The sequence below is a fragment of the Fistularia commersonii genome, chromosome 28 (assembly GCF_037954325.1).
Source record: "Fistularia commersonii isolate RoL2024-O1a breed Wild chromosome 28, RoL_Fcom_v1.0, whole genome shotgun sequence".
Taxonomy (NCBI): Eukaryota; Metazoa; Chordata; class Actinopteri; order Syngnathiformes; family Fistulariidae; genus Fistularia; species Fistularia commersonii.
Window position 1 is genome coordinate 5,601,399 of NC_141311.1, and position 19,699 is coordinate 5,621,097.

Here is a 19,699-nt window from a genome sequence, read left to right on the forward strand (position 1 = left end):
GTGTGTTTCTACACCTTGCTTCTTTCAATTCAATTATTGATGATGAATCAAGTTTTTTTTTCTTGCTGGACTAACCTTAAGACAACAAACTGAAATCACTTTTAACAAAATAATTGAGCTGTGTGATCTTGTGCCAGTGTGGATCAATTTGCTTTTTTTAACACCTGTATACCTTAAGGGGTAATAATCAAGTCTGACAATTTTTTCGCTGAAGGTGCAGCAAGGTATCCTTGACTTTAGCAGTAGTGTCTTTTAAAACATAAGATAGTATTGTTGCAATAATTGAGTTTCAGCTACAACCACTGATTGTATTTTAGTTGCAGATATCATAAGAAACTGCTATATTTTCATCCATGTATTGTTTAACTGCAAACAAATTATGCAACATCATATTAAAAGGTTGAAGTTGATGCAAGAGCAGTGAAAATGAAAGAACAGTGGCTCAGAAATTCTATAAACAGATGCTGATTGCTAAATACTTGACTATTTTGATGCAAATTTAGGTCTATTGGAAATTTCTGGATTCTAAAATTGTCTTACATCAAATGAACAGACATAACATAAACTTAGACTTCTTAAAGTCAAATTACATGACTGTGATTAACTGGTGACAAATCCAGGGTGAACTCTGCCTCTTGCCCAATTTCAGTTGGGATTGGTTCCAAGCTGTACAAGTGACCCTGTGTGATAGGCTGTATCATGAATTTTGTAAGTATATGAGAACTGTTTCGTTGGAAGTTTCTGGAACCTGATGATGCGGATCACAAATATTCACTTTTCCACATGGTTAACTTTAGAGGCTCAATTTTTTTTATGAGAAAGTGATCATTTAAATGTTTGCAAGGCCTATACATTTTTCATTCACAATGTCCCTCTTTAGAAAGGACTGTTACAGCCATGAAGTAGTAGCGATTTTCTTCTTGGTCGATTATTTCTCATAGAACTCTTTCATCATTTCTGGATTTAACTATGTCAAAATGAACAAATTGGTAAAATAACATTCATTTCTTGCTGCTCGCTGGACCTTTGGCAAAAACAACAGAACAAAACAAAAAAGAAGAGCAGAAATGCACTCATTGAGAAACAATTTCCACAACTGCAAGTAGAAAAAAAAACTGTAACTAATAGGACTTTGAAATTAGTTCAAATGATGATTAACTGAAGCTGCATACATGTTTATGAGGCTAAACAATCTAAGATAAACAGAACATCCCACTGCTTGGTTGCAGACACTCTCAATTAAGCTATGTAAAGAAGATCAAAATGATTGACACATTCAAGCTTCAATATTCAGAACAGAAAATTCCAAGTGCACAAGTTTATGTAAAGAAATACATGTCAGATTAGCAGGTCTGTTAAACACAAAATAATTTACTTGCATTATCTACAAACAGGTTTTTAGTTGGAGACCACGCATGGTTTTAGTGTGATGAAACCGAGTGTCTCGGTCTTACATCTGTTCATGTTAATGCCCCACCATGCTGGTGTATCTGTTTATAGGATTAGTTATATGTTTAGCTATCTCGTATTTTAAACTGGCAGGCAAGAAATGTGCGGATATCGTTAATGAATGTGAGCAGCATTACAGTTAAACCACTGTGACCAATGCAGTGTTCGCAGGTGCTTTACCCTCTGCACTTTGTGGTGGTTTCTCATAGTGCCTTGGAAGGGACTTGGTCAGGCCACCAACCCAAATATGCTCCAACAATCCAGGTGAAAGTATATGTCCAGTCCCAAGGGCCCTCTCTATGTCACTGCCTCAATGATTCTGGTTGAAGCATGTGTGGAAGCTAATCACACTGAGGAGGCTGAGGAGACGGACATCAACCCAACATTTTGTGCTGACTTTGAACAATTTGAACTGAGTTGGGTCGTTGAGGTATACCTGGTTATATCTGAACCCTGAATATAAGCAACTAGCTGTGTATGGTTTAAAAGTGGTGTGGATGCACAGTATATACATTCAATTGAAAAGGTTTATACTAGATTGATTATCTTCTGCTTGACAAATTATGAAATCTCATCATGCTTTTGAGTTGTAAAAACCTACAAATTCTCAAATCTCAAAGATTATCTGTAACATTACCTACAGTGCTTTTAGCAGCAGTAAAGTACTAATAGCAGAAACCCAAAGAAAAGCCTCTGAAATTAATTTACGTCATGTGTATAAGAGAACATGTTTTCTACTCCATCTTAAGATTCTCAAAGAGTTGCTCTCGGATTTCAGGAATCATTTTTAGTACATTTAAGTAACAAGAAAAACAGCTCCAAAAGGTGGAACTGCATTCTCATTCAAGTGGTCACAGTCTCTTTATTGAGGGCAATTAGATAGAAGCAAATTTACGGTTTTCAAGCCAACCAAACCATTTGGTTATCTTTAATGGGTCAGGCACCTTACTATATTTGTTAAAATGTATTGTGTTGAAAACATGATGAGGTATTAAATAGCTTTATTTTCATATTCCCTCTTTTAAATTATTTCAAATTTTAAGTATTTTTGGAGGCCATGGATAATATTAATTGTGTTTAGAGTTATATTTGGACAGTCAAGCATAAACTTGTTAGCAGAATATTCACCCTTTAATATTTGTATCAGAAAAGCCACACCCACTGCAATAGATAGAATAATGCATGGTCAACCCAAAACTAATAGGACATTCGGGTAATTGTGTAACTCAGAGAAAACACCACACTGTGAAAAGGATTACGGCAGTTTACAAAACCTCAAACAAGAAGTCAGAAAAGTGTCTTAGTGGACAGCTTCACTTAGTGACAAAAACTATCAGCACTTAGTGGTTTTTGCTTAGTTTGTCCTCTTACTCCAGACCTTGGTGTAACAGATGAAGTTCTGGAGGGTGACAGGAAATTCCACAGTTTGCTATGTCGCTCTTAACACAGTCCAGAGCAGTGAGGGAGCCCTGTCATATACTGGCTCTGTCGTGAAGAGATAAGTGCTGCCTAAGCCAAGAGGTGGAAATGGGGGAGCGGGCAGTGTGCCGGTAATCTCCCGGAGGGTAGTCTCACGTCACTACTTGCTGCACTGTTGAACGTTCATGGGGGCAGGACTGGTCTCTGCAGTGCAGCCTCTTGAGCAGCCTCTGAAGCTTGTTGGAGAAGTTTTTGTTCATCTGCCTATACATGAGAGGCATGGCGAAGCTGCTCGAGAACGCCAGCAGCTTAGACACGCATCTCAAAAAATAATAAGTAGGAAAGTAATGTATGTTGCTTGTGTACCCTGGTGAGCCGGCTATGGTGTGTACCAAAAGTGTCATGTAGTATGGGGTCCACAGTACAAATTGCACACAGACTGAGGCTAGCAGCAGCTTGTGAATAGAAGGGTCCAAGCGAGCAGAGTCCTGATCCAGAGGTGTTGACTCCTTTCTTATGCGTAAAATGAGGACAAATGCGTAAAGAACAGCGACAGCTGGAACCACATAGCCAATAAACATCATGATGGCATCTGCTGCCTCCTTGTTCTGCATTTTGGAACACTCAACCATCTTTGTAGAGATGTGGTTGCACACATAGAAGAGCAAAGAAGAGAAGCTGGTGAGTACAGCGCCACCCCATATAAATCCACACACATGTTTTGTGTTATAGACACTTGACATGTATGTGCGAGGCAACGCCCGCTCTATATAGTAGTCCAAACTCAGAAGCGTGGTGGAATACATGATGACCAGAGATGAGATGTTAAAGAGGATGAGCAGGGTGATGTAGACCTCATTGTTGTACTCCCATGCGTGCCAGCGGGTGAAGTCGGAGCTAAGCAGCTCCACAGGTGCCACCAGGTTTAGAACAAGGCCAGCGATTGCCATGTTGACAAAATAAACATCTGGCATGGTCATAGAAACCTTGTTTGAAAGATTGACCACAACTAGTAGCCCATTGTAGCACAGTCCCAAAGGGAAGCACACCAGGAGGTAGATGAGGGAGAATACTGAAAGGATGAGGCCGAAGTCCTGGCAGAGCCGGAAGTCCACGTTGGTGTCCGTCTCATTGTAAACCATACAGATCCACATTTCGGGGCGCTGGCTAAGGTGAAACTCTCTGAACAGGTTCCCTGTAAGCTGAAAGAAAGGAAAAATGATTTAGTCAAGGCATAGAACATGTTGAACACTACCATTACAGTTCACTATAACTATGTGAGACATTTTCCATGATTTTTCAGTCACAGTATGCCATTTATTTATTATTTACAACTAATCTTTAAATACTGTCAGCAAAAGAAACAAACTAAACCAGTCGTGGAAAAAACAAAAAATGTTCTACTTGGATCTTAGGTGCTGCAGCAAACCATTTAGGGTATTGGATCAAGATTTGGTATCTGGTCAGGTAAAGAACTTAAGATGACATTTAAAAACTAATTAAAGATTTTATTAGGATTCATAAGTTTAGGGTTTTAATGGTCATAACAACAAGAGATCCCCTACTCCTAACCTAATAAATAGATCCAGTTTTTAGTATAAATCAAGTAATTTCTATAGGATGGTGATGATTTCTAGTCAACACTTACATTATCACAACCAATTCAATTTAAAAAAAATGATATATTTGTCTGCAAGGCAAATTAAGGCAAGTTAGGCCAGCATGGCAAGGATGAGTCGAAAAAATGTCTTTTACATTATATGTAATTTACATTTACATGTCAGAATAGATAGTACAAAGGATTAAGGATGAAAATAACAAACAAAACATAAAAATCTATAAAAAAAAAAGCAACTGAAGAATTAAAGGGGTTAAAATAAACACATGAAAAAAAATTGAAAGTTACAGTTTATCAGATTTGAACAGCATCTAACTATTGAAAAAACAAGAAAACACAACATTTTCTACATGTAACTCCTAATGTAGACTCAGACTCTTGTTGATCATGAATAATTAGATGTTCCTTATGGCCAATGAGTTGAGATCCTGTCGTGTTGTCTTCAATAATACACTGGGATTTATTTCTTATTTGTAACCATCTTCACAAATAATTAGATTTGGGTTTATTTGCTTCAATTATGAGGTAAATTATGAAAGAGTTTCAAAGAGAAAAAATTAAAACAAATTATAAATGAAAGGTTTTTTGAGGGCAAACAACTGTGCGGGCATGTCATTCATACATGTGTCAGGGACTCTAACCTACATTTTAAACCTCACTTGTGGTTATCTAGTAATAAATTTTAATTAAGGCGCCTTATTTGACAGTCAAGGAGTGTCAAGTAAGTAAATAGATTTAAAAGAAACAATGAAAATAAAAACAATAAAAGTGACAGTGGTTAAAAATGTATTATTTTTATAAATATTTATATATCTATATTATTTAATAAGCCCCATGCGCAAGAGAGCTTTGTTTAACAAGAATATCCTTTTGAGACAAACTAGTCAAAAAGGTAGTCATTTATTAAAATACATTTTCACGTACTGCCAACACAGTCTCATCTAGAATTGGGCAGTACAAGGAACATTAGGAGATATCCCTGGTTAGCCTTTAAAGATTGGGAATAAATATATTCTGAAAATGACTGTCAAAGATCCAGGATGAATGGTGGGGAAAATAAGGACCAAAAAAGTTTAGTGAGGAAGACGATGGGAGGGGCAGTGAGCTAGGACGAGTGCAGGCATAAGGGAAGGAAGTATGAACATGACTGGAGAGAACAGGACGTTGGGGAGTTAGACGTTGATGGGAACACAAAGTCAAGACTGCTAAATTACTGGAAAAAGGGAGTTGAGAAATGTGGCCTTATTACATTAACTAAACTGTACTGAACTTTGCTGGGTTGTGAGTAGGTTACTGAAGGTTCTGTTGCATTGTTTCTGCACATATTTATTATTGATCCCTACAGATTTTGTACTTTCCTGCTTGTGCACATTTGCTGTTGATAGGATTTTTCCCCATGGCGGGAAAAAATGTGAATGAGCTAATCTTGAAAAAAAATGACACTTGAAAGTCTAGAAAACCAAGTGAGTTCATCCTGTTTTAATTTGGAGACTATACTTCAACTATGTATATTTAATTGTTTATAGATCTTACAGGAGTTCCAAACCAATTTGGGACTATTCTAGTACTACACATTACAAATTTGGCCATGTGGCAGGAATGAAGAAAAAAAGCAACATTTCAAATGAAACATAATGGTACGGCTCAATGATATTGTGAAAGTTGCTGTTCACCATGATGGTTTGAAATTACAGACATGGGAAAAAACATGGGATTGCACCTAATGCAAAATGTAGTCCATATGGATGGTTGTACAGTCTACCCAAGAGGACAGAAGGGTTGGTGGATACACAGGCTTTCCTGGTAATTCAAACACTTGATTTCTAACTGCTGTAAAACCCTGTGGAAATACTGAAGCACACAGTGAGGCACAGGTGGATTTGAGGTACTGGTTCTGATTTGGCAACAGTGTGTAGGGTGAAAAATTATCAAAAAACAATGATATTTGTATTATCCGTCTGGTAATTTTTGCCTAGTACGACATGTTTAACTCACAAAGTTGTTGTGCACGTTTTTCCATGGCTGAGTAGTCTTTGGCCACAGTCCATATGTTAACTATGCAGATGAACTTTGGAACAGACGACTGTAATAATTAGGCTTGTTTTAATATATTTAAGTAGTTAAAATATCTCTATAAAAACTACAGACAGAATAAATAATATTGATTTATGGGTAATAATGTGGTTAAATGTGCAGGCGTTTGCCTGTTTAAACATGCGTACCACTAATAACTCCTCGCATACACAGGTCATTTGTAGTCTTGATGTTGTGTTTGAAACTGCTCAGCCAATGTACACATTTAAATGGGCACTTCAGCCATAGCTGAATAGCAGCCAGGTATCTGGTGGTGGACTCATCTTACAACACTTCCAATTTTGTACTAATAAGGCTAACGAGGCACATATGACTGAGTAGGTGGCCTTTTATGGTTGTTGGCATCTATGAAGTTGTATTAGTGCCACCTTCAAGCTCTTGAGCTCTACACCCCAATGACTTCGGGTTATTAGTGACAACAAAGTATATTTACAACTTCTCACTTTAGGATTTGCTCGTGACCTAAAACGACTTTATAGCCTCCTATTCCATTCACCCTGTGACTTCACTGTGAGGACAATGTCTTACTGTGTGACCTCATGACATCAGACCTGTGTACACCAAAGAGCGGCTATCTTTATGAGGGCACAGCACGAACTTTAACTCTGTTTGCATGACCTAACTATTTCTCAGGCCAAAACTAATTCCAGTCAGACCCTTATACCTAACTAAACCGCAATCAACATAAAACCATTCATATGCTCATTCGCAATGATAAAGTTTACATGACCAAAGTGAAAAACTAATAACAAAACTAAAGTGGACTCGATGATTGCTAGAATTGATATGATTTCGTTTCTCGAATTTCTCCACAACGTAATTGTGTTGAGGACTTGCAAACACTATCAGAAAGGTCAGTTAAACATGACGTGATGTGTTTTCTAAGTGCGTGACAAATTATTGATCATGGACAGATCATTATAGATCACAGACTTTAATGCTGTCTTATGTCATAACTAAGCTTAGCTTCCGGCAAGTGAACGGTGGTGCAACTTGCCGGCCCTGTTCGCTGGTTAATCGTCAGTTTCTAACATGTACTCTTTGTTTGGGCATGTCTGTACGGCGTCCTTGAGTATCAGGAAAGGCACTTTCAAATTAAATGCATTATTATAAAGTACGGTGATGTTTCCTCAGTGGACTAAAAAACATATTTCAGCAATGCATTCTATGCTAGTTAGAAGGGCAAAAGAGCCTTAGAGACAAAACATTTCAGCTGCAGTTCAGCCATTATGCCCTGGGTAATACTGTTAATTTCACTTCATTGCATCTGACTGGCTGAATACAGATGGCTCACAGTACATTTCATTTGATAGCTCAGACTTAAAACCCACTATTTTCTTCTATATGGGAGCCACACTTCGATGAGCATATGAAGCCCTTGTTTAGGTGGAAGAGAACACAAAACTTAATTTGTTTGAAGGCGCAGCAAAGCTGTTTTTCCAATCACAGGGACTCTGCCACCTGTGTGCTTTTTACAGGATCAAACAGCCAGGCAAAGGAGAGTCAGTTTCTAGCCACTTTACAGACTAATTTGAATCTATCTTAGATAGTATCTTAGATACTCCCTCTGTTAAAGCTACTTCCAGGGTTGACCTGGACACATGCAGTTGAGATTTTTTACGAGAATCTAAAGCCGGCTCTGGTGCAGAGTCAGCCTTTGTATATTGTCTGGGAGTAAACTTGAGAGATCCTCCAGCTCCCAAAACACTTATGTAAAGTTCCCCTTTATTATTGTCGCACGTCATTTGACGAATTATTCAAAAAGGCCTGGACTAGGAAAGGATCGTAGGATGATTGCAAATCGTAATGATGAGTCAGACAAGTTCTCTGTATTCTATAATATCAGAATAGAAAAAAAACAATCACTTTTGATTAAAAAAGTGTGTGCAAATCCATTGAGGGTTTTCTGGAAATTTCTCCTCTGAAATATCCAGGAACAAAGTGCAAGAAGGCTTGTTTTCAGAAAGATGAGTAATAGTGCCAGGAAAGGGAAAACATTCTTGCTTCCACTTATGTAACACCACTACAGAGGGGCTGCTTTGGATCGTCCCCAGAGAAAGATGTACACACAAGAGATGAATCCCACCTCTATTTTGGTTGTTATAAAGAGAATAAATTAGAGGCTGGATGTTGATTTTGTTTGGAACAAGATCAGGAGGAACAAAGTGTAGTTTCTGGATAAAAAGAAGACTTGAGCATCAGACAGGCCTCCTGTAACAATCACTCTCAACCGCCAGTGGTTGAGGGACTCCTTTTACTCCAGAACAGGTCTTGTGTTACGCAAATCATCAATCACTGTCTTTAAAAGTTTCTTTTTCTAAATGTCCTCCCAATTCAGGGAAAAAAGGGGATCTTGCACTGTCTTTAATTATTTTTTTGTCAATTAAGACGAAAGTTAGTTTTGGGCAAAATAGGCATAATAAAAAAGTACATCCAACATAGTGGATACAATTCTAAATACAAACTTACTGTATTCTGACATTTTTGCTATATGTTCTATTCACACTCAGTCAAGAGGGTATTTTATAACTTCAGGTGTTTTGGGTTGAGGGTGTATGTAGTTCATACGTGAGTCTGACCAAATCCAAGACCACGGATGCTTCAAGCTTCGTGTGGCAGTGATTAATCAGTTAATTTCCAACAACAATTTGGAGTTGTTATTTTCTATGGAAAAAAAGCTATGTGTCTTACTCATCATGACAGTTGTTTCATGACTAGATGACATGGCAAATGCCTGTTCCAGCTAAAAACATTACACCAATTATGTGGTTTGGAGACCCTTCAGGTTCAGGGAGCATCATTGTACAAGCATGAATTTTCCTAAGGCAATAAGTAATCATGTTATATAATCAAGACTTCAGTATAAAACAAAATTATCTTGGTAATATTACAGTGGATATAGTTTTCACCTTGTGGGTAGATGTGCATTATGCTGAATGGGGTCCTTGAGGGACAATGTAGCCCCATTCCCCCCCACTAGTATGTCTCATAAAACATAATTATATCCAAAAAGTGCAGAGAAACACTGATAAAATACAGAAAGTGCAGCATGTGGTCATGGCTGGGAATGCTATTTTTAATGTATCAGTAAGGCACACTGCACTTACCAAAGTAGCTGTCTCATGTATATTTGCTTGGAGTAACAGCAGAAGCCCCTGGCATATGAGATAATGCACATTGGCTTTTGCGACTAAACTTACATGACAATCTTTCACTTCAAAAAAAATTTTTTTTCAATTATTTAAACCTTGGTAAGGCCACTAAAGCCATGAATGATAGAAAAACAAATGGCATCCTGCAGGTTACCAAAAAAGTAAAGCCAAAGGGTCATCACAAAATTTAGTCCTTCAGAGAGCCAGTTCATAGTTCCCATCAAGCTACTTGCTAAAATGGCCAAATTTACAGCAAAAATAATAAATTAAACATGATAACATTGTTATTCAAATCTTTAATTTTAATCTCAAAATGAATTTTCTTTGATGAAACTGTAGCTAAACTGTATCAAAACTATAGCTAAATAAATCAAAAAATACATGCAATATAACTGAACCGTAATGAGAATGCCTGCTTTTTATGGAAAATTATCCTGTTGTTGTAAAACAAAACAACAGGCTCAACAAGTATGGCATAAGATCCTGCGCAAAGATGTGGTTTTATTCCTTCATGCACATGACTAACTAGTCTTTAAAAGTGGTCTAGCCCAGTTTGAACTTTTTGCATTACTCCATGTCATGAGTAGTTAAATCAAATACTCCCAAAGGGGGAGGCCTTATGTCAGCCCCACCAATTATGATCTTGTAAGAGTGACCCCACGTGCTTGACGTCTAAGCATTCTGAAGCCAGATCTCACAGGCTGATGGGAGTAGTGTGACATAGTGAGCCAACACCCCTATATATCCTTACTGGAATTTACAAGCCATTCTCAGAAAGTACTGAGCAATGTCACATGATTCTGGGCTGGTGTCTGCAACAGTGTGCAGACACAGCAGCAGAAATACAACACAGGGAAAACAAGACAATGCCCTTTCAAAATGTTGTGCCTTCGCAAAGACGTTGGAATGGAAGCGTGATCATTTGATATTTGAGGCATTTCAATTTGGACCCTTTGTTAGTTAAATAGTTAAAATGAATAAAGACCTAAATGCAAGATTAAAGAAACACTTGGAACCTCTTCAGGTCAAAATACAATTGTAGTCCATCTCTCAATGAAATGATGCTTCAGGTTCCTGCGGTAATACATTTTCTATTTGACAGAAGTTACTGGCATGCATATATATATATATATATATATATATATATGTATATACTTTTTTTTTTCAATCGTAATGCCATTTCTTGCTAACCACACACATAGAAAAGCTCTTCGTCCAATCACATATAAACAATTAATCTACAAATCTGAATTAAGTGACCATCAAATTATTGCAAATTTAATGAGCTCACTACAGTAAAGAGGATGCTCATCAGCATGATATGTGGAAAATGAGGTTAACCCCTGTCCTCTTGTCATAAAATGTGGTAATGCACAGGTCAAAGTAAGTTCAACGCTTCCTTGACTTCTTTCTGGCAACATGTTGAACTGTCACAGGCATCAACAAAGTCAAGAGTTCAATGCCTGACATAAAGCAGGCTTACTGTCATTAAGCTGTGCTGCACATGCCCACTTCGCTTTTGGTCACATTAACGAAGTTAAGGAGAACAAGTGCAAAGCCTAAATCTCAAAATGCATTTAATTTGCAGAGACTTAGATTAATCAGACCAGAACTATATTGTAAAAACGGAACTCTCAACTCCATAGAGCATAACTGATCAGTTATAGTATTCAACCTAAACGAAAGACACACTGAGATAATAAAGGAAGAGCAACTGAATGAACATTCACATAATAGCACTCAATTTGGGACCAAATAACATGGTGCTTCAGTAACACAGTAGCAGTCCCTAAAACACAGTGCCCCTAGGAAGCAGAGGACACACCCACTTACTGCACCTGACTAATCTGAGCTGCCACTGGCTAAGTTAGATGCAATCTCAATAGCTTAGCGTTCGCTAATTACTAAGAAATATTGTTTTCGATTTTTACACGACTCACTTGTGATTGTAACACTTGTAAGTTAATGTTGACTGCCTTGTAAGTTAATGTTGAAATGTTGACTGCCACTGACTTAATTCAACTTCCTCCTTTCACACACAAAATTTAAACGGTTTCAGTTTAGCATTAGATATTTCTTATTTAAATGGGATCAAGAGAAGCCTGTTCCTTCTTTTAAATGTCTTTCAGTGGAATTTATATCTGGTTCCACAAAAAATGTGGCTAAGGAGATAAAAATAAAAACTAAAAAAGAATCGCCTAAGTATGAACTCTACGTAACATTTCACATATCACTCACTTGAGCATCATTGTTAGCAGTTTCACAAGTTAATTTTACAAATATAATCCGAGACGTAAGGAAGATATTATGCACTATCCAGCAATGTACATCATACACTGATGTGGCTAATTACCTGTTAATTTCCTAAATTGCTAACATAAAATGCTAAGAATTAGCCTTACTGAAAACCAAAATAGGCTAATTGATCCAGACTTTCTCAAGAAATGTCCATCTCCGTTAAAATTATGAAAATAAAAACAATTTAAAGAAATAAATAAGGCAGAGAGATGAACAAGATCAGGTGTACTGACCAAAGTTGAAATGCCCCTAGTGGTAGAGGGAATGTTGCTGACCTGCCTTTCAGAGAAACGTATGCTTTATTTTCACTCTTGAAATTTTTTAGTGACATTAACCTTCTAATCGACAGTAAAAATCATGACAAAGTAAGTCAGTAAGGAAGGGAGTAAACTTTTGAAGTTTTGTGGACATAAATATGGGTTACCCATTTTGGCACTCAACTGTTGTAACCCTCGATGACCCGGAGGTGGGTCTGAAAAAAAAATTGAAATTAATGTAAAACTGAATTAGCATTACAAAAGTGAATTTGCATTATGAAAAGTGATTTGCATTATAAAAAGTGCATTTGCATAAATACTTTCCGTTGAATATTCGTTTAGAATGAACGTCAGTTGTGGTGCAAATGAAATAAAATTCATCCCATTGAAGGTCCGTTTCTAATTGTTCATATTTGCTTTATCGCTTTTTCAACACGAATGAAGGTATTCAGATTCATTTTTATAAACCGTATTTGAAATACGAGTTAAAATAATGCGAGCAAAATTAATTTTTATAGCAGTAATTCAAGTTGAGTAATTCAAACCTCACTGCAACCACGAACGCTTGTCCACAGCTGTCATTGTTGCACTGTTATTGTAAGTTACATTTCTATTGCTATTGCAACACTGAGGCCACTCGCATTCTCTGACTGAACCCTTCCCAAGGGGACGCATTCACTTTCCTACAACCTTAGAGCTAAGAGTTAGAGACAAACCTGCCAAATAGATGGATACATGTGCCGGGAATGAAGAGGGAAAACTCACCGGAGACGTTTAGAGTTGGCTAGTTGACAAACCTACGGAGGCATTGAGTTCGGATGTAGCATTTCCACTGGCATTTCTCAGTCGTTTCATTTGACAAACAAATGTCCTAAAACATGCGCGTCGGCTCTCCCGGCTCTGATAAATCCCTAAGTACGGCAAAAGAAAAGTCCTTTCACTTTATTTCGCTGGAGACAGGCCTCATCTATCAACTTTTTGTACGAGGCTTGTTCTGAAAAAGGGGCTGTCCGTTGGAGACTTTACTACTGCTGCTGAGTCCTACAATGTGTACACACGTGACCCTCCCCCACTGCCTCCCCGCTCTCCGCCGCTGATCTCCGGTCGCGAGCCCCGAGTGGCCGTTCTCCACTCTGATTGGCTGCGGAGCAGGGAGGTGGGGCGCCAGGAAGACTGAGGGGGAAATCGCACACACACACACACACACACACACACACACACACACACACACACACACACACACACACACACACACACACACACACACACACACACACACACACACACACACACATTTACATCCCTCGTGGGGACCGTCATCGACATGAAGCTCCCAAGTGCTCCTCACCGTAAATTTGACCCAGGAGCGGGTCAGGAAAAGCTACAGGGTAGATAGTTGAAAGTTTCTGGGAAATCTATTTTATATGTTGTAAATCTATCAATGGTGGAAGAAGTACAGTTGCATAGGTAATAAAACTTAAGCAATGGCAGTTGGACAAGTAAATCTGAATTGTCGTCAAAGTTATCCTTGGTCTGAGTTTGGTTTTTACCTCGAACACATGAAGAACACAAACCTATATGAAAACACTGTGTGAGGTAAACAGGGAAATTGATTTCAGATTCTGAATTAATCAGAAAAAGAATCATAATCATAATTATCATCAAAGGACACTTTAAAAAGGATTCATAACTTGCATGAACTTCACCAGCAAAAGATCTACAAAAATCAACTACTATGATTTATAATCATTTGTGCAATTTATTTATTTTTTGATGATCAAGCAAAGCCTGTTTCAACTCACTTAAAATAGTTGTAATTAACCTTTTTTTGTATACTGATTTTGATATTCATTAGTTTAGTTATTTTAGTGTTAATTTTAAATTCAAATTGTTTTTTGCAAGAGGACTGTATTCATTCTAGCTTCATGAGTTATTACTTGTTTTGTGTCGTGGTAAAGTAATTTGTGTACTGGAAATCTGAGATTTACTTTATTTTTGTTATTCCCTTTATGTAATATCTGTGGTAGAGTTCTTTTATCCATAAATTATGAGAAAATCTCTGAAATGAAGCACTCGCTTTTGCTCAGGGATCCTGTAAAAACAGAAACACTTAATTTAGTTTAATCAAATTAAGAAATATTTACTACCCTGAATCTTTCTAATTTACTGACAATTTGTACACTAAGATATGATACCTGTATGTGAGTTACAACATACAAGTTGTTTGTGCAGTCAAATTGCTATTTTCTAATTCGTTCCCTGGAAACCCAAATCTAAATCCTTGTTGAAACTCTAATAACCTAGGGACCACACACATGCTTGTGCACCTTCTTGGTTAATTACTATGTAAGATGAGCTGATCATTTCCACTGTTTACCTTGCAAAACCTACCTGCAGTGATTTCTTAAAGGTTTGCATTCTTCTTGTGTCAGTGGTAAAGGGCTGAGCTCAGAGCATGGCCAACTTTGACACAGATTCTGATTTACTTCTACAAGAAAAGTGTCACTGGTGAAGTTTCAGCAAATTTGACATCCGTGAAACAGCCCTGGCTACATTTTGCCCCAATCTTAACAATAAATGCTATAATAATTGCAGCTCAGAGAAACTTTTGCGCAATGTGTTAATTACTCTGGAGACTTGACTCTCAAATCTCCCTTCCAGTATTGTCAAGGACTGGCAGGAGGAAGAGGAACAAATAAACAAACACCAGTGGAAACCATGGCTTGTGTAATTATTATATAGTTTTTTTTTAATTTTTATTGCAGAACTGCAATCCATTGACCTTAATTATTATACCACAGGGGGCATTTCCATGAGGACCAATTTTTGCAGGAGCCCCCCTTACAGTCACGTCATTTTCTGTTGTGTTTGTTCTTATAAATGTGCATTGCATTTATGTGAGTATGGTAAGCATTAAATTGCAATTCAGTCAGGTGAACTGCAGCATCTAATTCCTTATCACTCAGAACAAACTATCAAATACAGCCTGTGTTTTTATTAAACATGTATCATACGCATCTCCAAACTGCTGTCATACTAATAATTTCAGCAAATAACTTGTATAAATATTATCCTTAAGCAAGTTTTGTAACAAATGTGGTCCATTCTTCCATTCGCAATCCCAATGTGTTCAATTATCGAAAGAGCTGCATACCATTCTTTATGGTGGCACATAAAGAATGACTCTTTTTAATGCTATTACAAGAACATGCGCATGGACTTTGGTACTAACTCTGTACTGCACAATTTACAATTTTCTCTTTTACAATCCATCCTGGTACTTTTAATAACACTGTGACAATTATGTAGTTGGATGTGGCCAATTAATGACTCTAAGTTTTTTTTCAATTGCACCAAATAAAAATGGCATGTAAAAGAAAGGATCGTACAGACTATCATTAGGTCTTACAAAATGGCTCTTATAAAATACCACATTTCAGACCACATTTGTTGCCAGCTTAAAATGGTCTCTCTCTGGATATTTTCCACTGTATTTGTTGTTGAGTCTTATCTTGTTGCATGTCACTGGGAGACCTAATTCTTGATTGAACATTTAAACAGGAACACATGCTGATTAGTGCTGCTGTGCGTGGCAGGCTCTCCGATGTGATAATTTTCAACAGCACTGGCGAAAGTTGGTGTTAATGTTAAGAGCTGAGTGGACTGCCGGTCTGTGGACTAAATCACAGTTTATCCCCAATCAGGCTGTGAAATCTGTTCCTATTCTTGGACACCTCAGTGACACTGTAAGTCTCTGGCCTGCATTTACTTTCCCCTAAAGACTGCTTGATGACTTATGGATTGTTTACAAGTGAAAGACTACGTTTGGTCTCAGTTGGCCTGGATGCATGTCACTTGTTTGCACAGTTACTTTGACCCTAGATGGTAACAGTAACATAATGTGAGTCTAATGATAATGATTACACGACAGTATCTGTTGACAAACTGACATTTTTCAAATTTACTGAATTATGACTTCAAGAGTTGTTTTGTCACAGACACCTGTTCGAAACCAAATGGCTCACTGAATAAGATGTGATTTTACTGGATAAACATCTTTCCTATCATAGACTCAAACATGCAGTTACAGTGGGTTACAGTTACTCTAAAATCAGCAAACAGTGCAAAACAGCAATACACTGTGCGCATGCCTCAAAGCTCAGTGGCCTGGGGGTGCACATTAAGCTCATTAGGTCTGTGGTGGAGATTATGGTGTTCTGAAGAGCATGCACCGGCGGCCAGTGGCTGGGACGTCTCAGCACTTTCAGATGACAGTGGTGCGGAATTGCTTCTGGTTCCTACCAACTTGATATTTCTGGTCCAGCTACATGGCTAATTGAGACTCCTGTATTTCTTCTTTACACTTAAAATAAAACTTTAGGTCTTCCGCATTTTAATCAAATAGATATCTTATTTGATGTATTTAATGTATAGACAATATACTTGCTGCGATGACGCAAAAACAACTCGTGTGTAATTACAATGCGTCACTTAAATCCATGGGGGGCAATCCAATGTGATGTTGAAAGTACAACTGGCTGCACACATATTCATGCACACATTTTTCAAACCAAGTCCATCATTTAAACCTCTCTGTACCTCACAGCTTATTTTTGTTTTTCCATCATCGCTGTAACAGCATTATACAGAATTCTGTCATCCTGTCAGACAACTTCCTAGAAAAAAAGGTGCCCCATGATGCAGCATTTATTCCTGCTGGATGTACAGGTTATATTTGTAATTCAGGCGACAACATTAATCTAAGCAGTCAATAATCATCAAAAACAATCTGTGTATAGGTCTATTCTGTTAATATTCACAAATATGAAATGTGGTGCTGCTACAGAAAAAGAACATTACAAGCCTGGATTCACACAACATGTAGCAAGTGTCTTCTTAAACTTGTGTATTTATGATTCTTTGTTTAAACAAAAAAAAAAAAAAAAAAACAAGTAACCCAAACCCAACAACAACAATGAAAAGATGATGGATTTTAATATTCCCCTCCCATCTGTCTCACCCCTCCGTTTTTTTTCTGAAAGATCCATTAATGACTTGGCTTTAGAAGCAGAATGATGTCATTACGTATGTTAATCTTTTATTCGTCCTTGACTAGAGCTTTTTGTTTGTCATTAAGTGAGCAGTTTGCCTTTACATAACAAGGCAGCTAAGCTTGGAAATAAAACTGAAGAATCTATGATCTTTTAGAATCACTTCCAAAACTAAATACTGCAAATTTAGAGAAGCAATTTTCACAGGGGTAAAGTACATCTAGATATTACACATTATGTCATCTCTCCATGACATCATAGCCCTTTATTAACACTTTCAACTCTCAGATCTTTAGCCCAAGCCTGCCCCAAACCCAGAGCTCAGAATTCACTGTCAGTTTTCATCACTTTCAGGTTATGGGGGAGTTAAAATTGTCTGTAAAAGAGAGAAAATAATATCCACACATTACAAAATACACACAACTAGCACTGCAAGTCGCACGCACGTATTCGACCAGCAGTGAAGCAAGAACCTAGTTAATGTAGTGTGAATCGAGCAACTCAAGCCGAGACCTTGTGAGACGAGAAAAAACACTTTTCCATTGTTTACCTCCATGTCTGGCCCGGACGAAAGTGTTTTCTGGAAAATTATGTAGTATGAAATTGGCCTCAGGGATATGCTATGATGCATGCTTATTCCAAAATATTTAGCCATAGGCCAGACAATCAAGATGCAAAGACAAGGGGATACCACGAAGAAACCAAGAGGACTAAAAAAGCAAATATTTAAGGAAAAGTCACGTCCTTTGAGTAAACTTTTTTACCACTGTCTCTCAAGCAGTCGCAGTGGCCACAACTGTGTCTCCTATTTTAACATACTTGTTAAGTGAATGCAGATTCTGTGAACATGTAAATCAGTCGCAATTAGGCAGCGATTTTTTAGGCAGGTGTTGCCGTATCCATGGCAACAGAAGTACTGCCGCTGTATTCTGTAGATAAACAATCAATTCTATTATATTTCTGCTATTCTGTTACTAAGTGGTTGACATCCAATCAGTCAGTCAGTGCATTTATGTTAAATAAAGGAAGCAATTACAAGGATAAATACGATAATTGCTGTATCCAAAAATCATGTACCCGGTACTTGTAACTTCGGTGAAGTAGGCTTGTTTCAGTAAATGATAGGAAAAACTAAAATGAATGTCACTATCAGAGATAACAGGTCGCTGTTGCAAGGATGAACATAATTCCGCATAACATTCATTTTTTAGCCCGAGTCTTATTACCGCGTAAGGTCATGTATGGCCATTACATAGCAAAACCTATGTGTGTATGACAAGCCTGCAGTACACAGTGCTGCATAGCTTAGTCACATTCCCTGAATAAGTGAAGTCTACGTTAATGTTTTAGTGGTGGGTGTGTTCAGAAGAGGAGATGCAGGGTAACTTAGGTGGCCCACGTTCAAGAGCAGGCAAAAAAAAAACAAAAAAATTAAAACATGGAGACAGCTGTTTCTACTGACTGCTCTGCAAGCAGGTCCCCGGTGAAAGAAAGTGTGCTGACCTCGGAGGTCAACTTTGTAATGTATCCTTTTCAATAACATCCACTTTCAATGTAAGTTTTAACAGTAGTTTTATATGGCACATTCTTTAGATTTCCTTTTCTCTCCAGAGGCATTTAAATGTTGACCTTGGTCACACAATAAGTTTTCAAATTTATGAATGAAGCTTTCAGTGTAAATATTAGCCAGAACACCGAAGAGAGACTGAAGTAAGCCATGGATTGTGTGCTGTATTTTCCACTTAATGGCAAATAGGTTCATCTCTTGGCAACATACTTCAGTGGGCTTTTAAGAGTCCTTCAGCTGCTCCGTCAATATTGCTGTTTCTCATGTGAATGAAAAAGTGAAGTTGTTTGTTTTCTTGCAACTTGTACGTTGATTGCTCATGCACTGCTTTAGTGTTTTTTTTTGGCTTCAAGAAGATTTCCCCCCAAAGTCATTGTCACCTGGACTCTTTTAACACACAAGACTATTTTTTGTCTGCTTTTAAAGCAGTAGTGAAAATGAGAGGATTTGATCTCCTCATCTTTGTAAGGTTCTTCTATTTGTGATTTATCAGTTCATATTCTAGATTAAAAAACTTTGCTCCATTTCTATTTACACTTGGTGTTATAATGAGATTTAAAAGGACCATAATTGATGGGATTCCATTTGTGGGCTTTCAAAGTACAAAGGAAAAAAATGCATAGTTTGGCAAACTGATAGCAATAACTGTGAATTTGACATGCACTGTGTGAATGTTCTCAGGATAGTTCGATGTTAAGGTGTCAATATTTTCAAATTACCAATATTTGAACAACCACCTAAGTACTTGATTTAATTTGATTAATCCCTAGAGGTGAATTGCTCTTGGAATGTTT

The 19,699-nt window shown here is 37.6% G+C and overlaps 1 protein-coding gene across 1 annotated transcript; it reads right to left on the bottom strand.

The window, feature by feature from the left end:
- Positions 1-1,292: 1,292 nt before the first annotated feature.
- gpr146 (G protein-coupled receptor 146) lies at positions 1,293-13,358 on the bottom strand. Its single transcript, XM_086176252.1, has 2 exons — positions 13,053-13,358; positions 1,293-4,070 (listed from the first exon to the last, which is right to left on the bottom strand). Exon 2 carries the CDS (start codon positions 4,020-4,022, stop codon positions 3,021-3,023), a length of 1,002 nt encoding a protein of 333 aa, XP_086032378.1. The 5' UTR covers positions 4,023-4,070; positions 13,053-13,358; the 3' UTR covers positions 1,293-3,020.
- Positions 13,359-19,699: the final 6,341 nt, after the last annotated feature.

What these genes read in the sequence shown, in the direction of transcription:
- gpr146 (XM_086176252.1), bottom strand. Translation starts at nt 4,022, where the DNA reads ATGTGGATCTGTATGGTTTACAATGAGACGGACACCAACGTGGACTTC.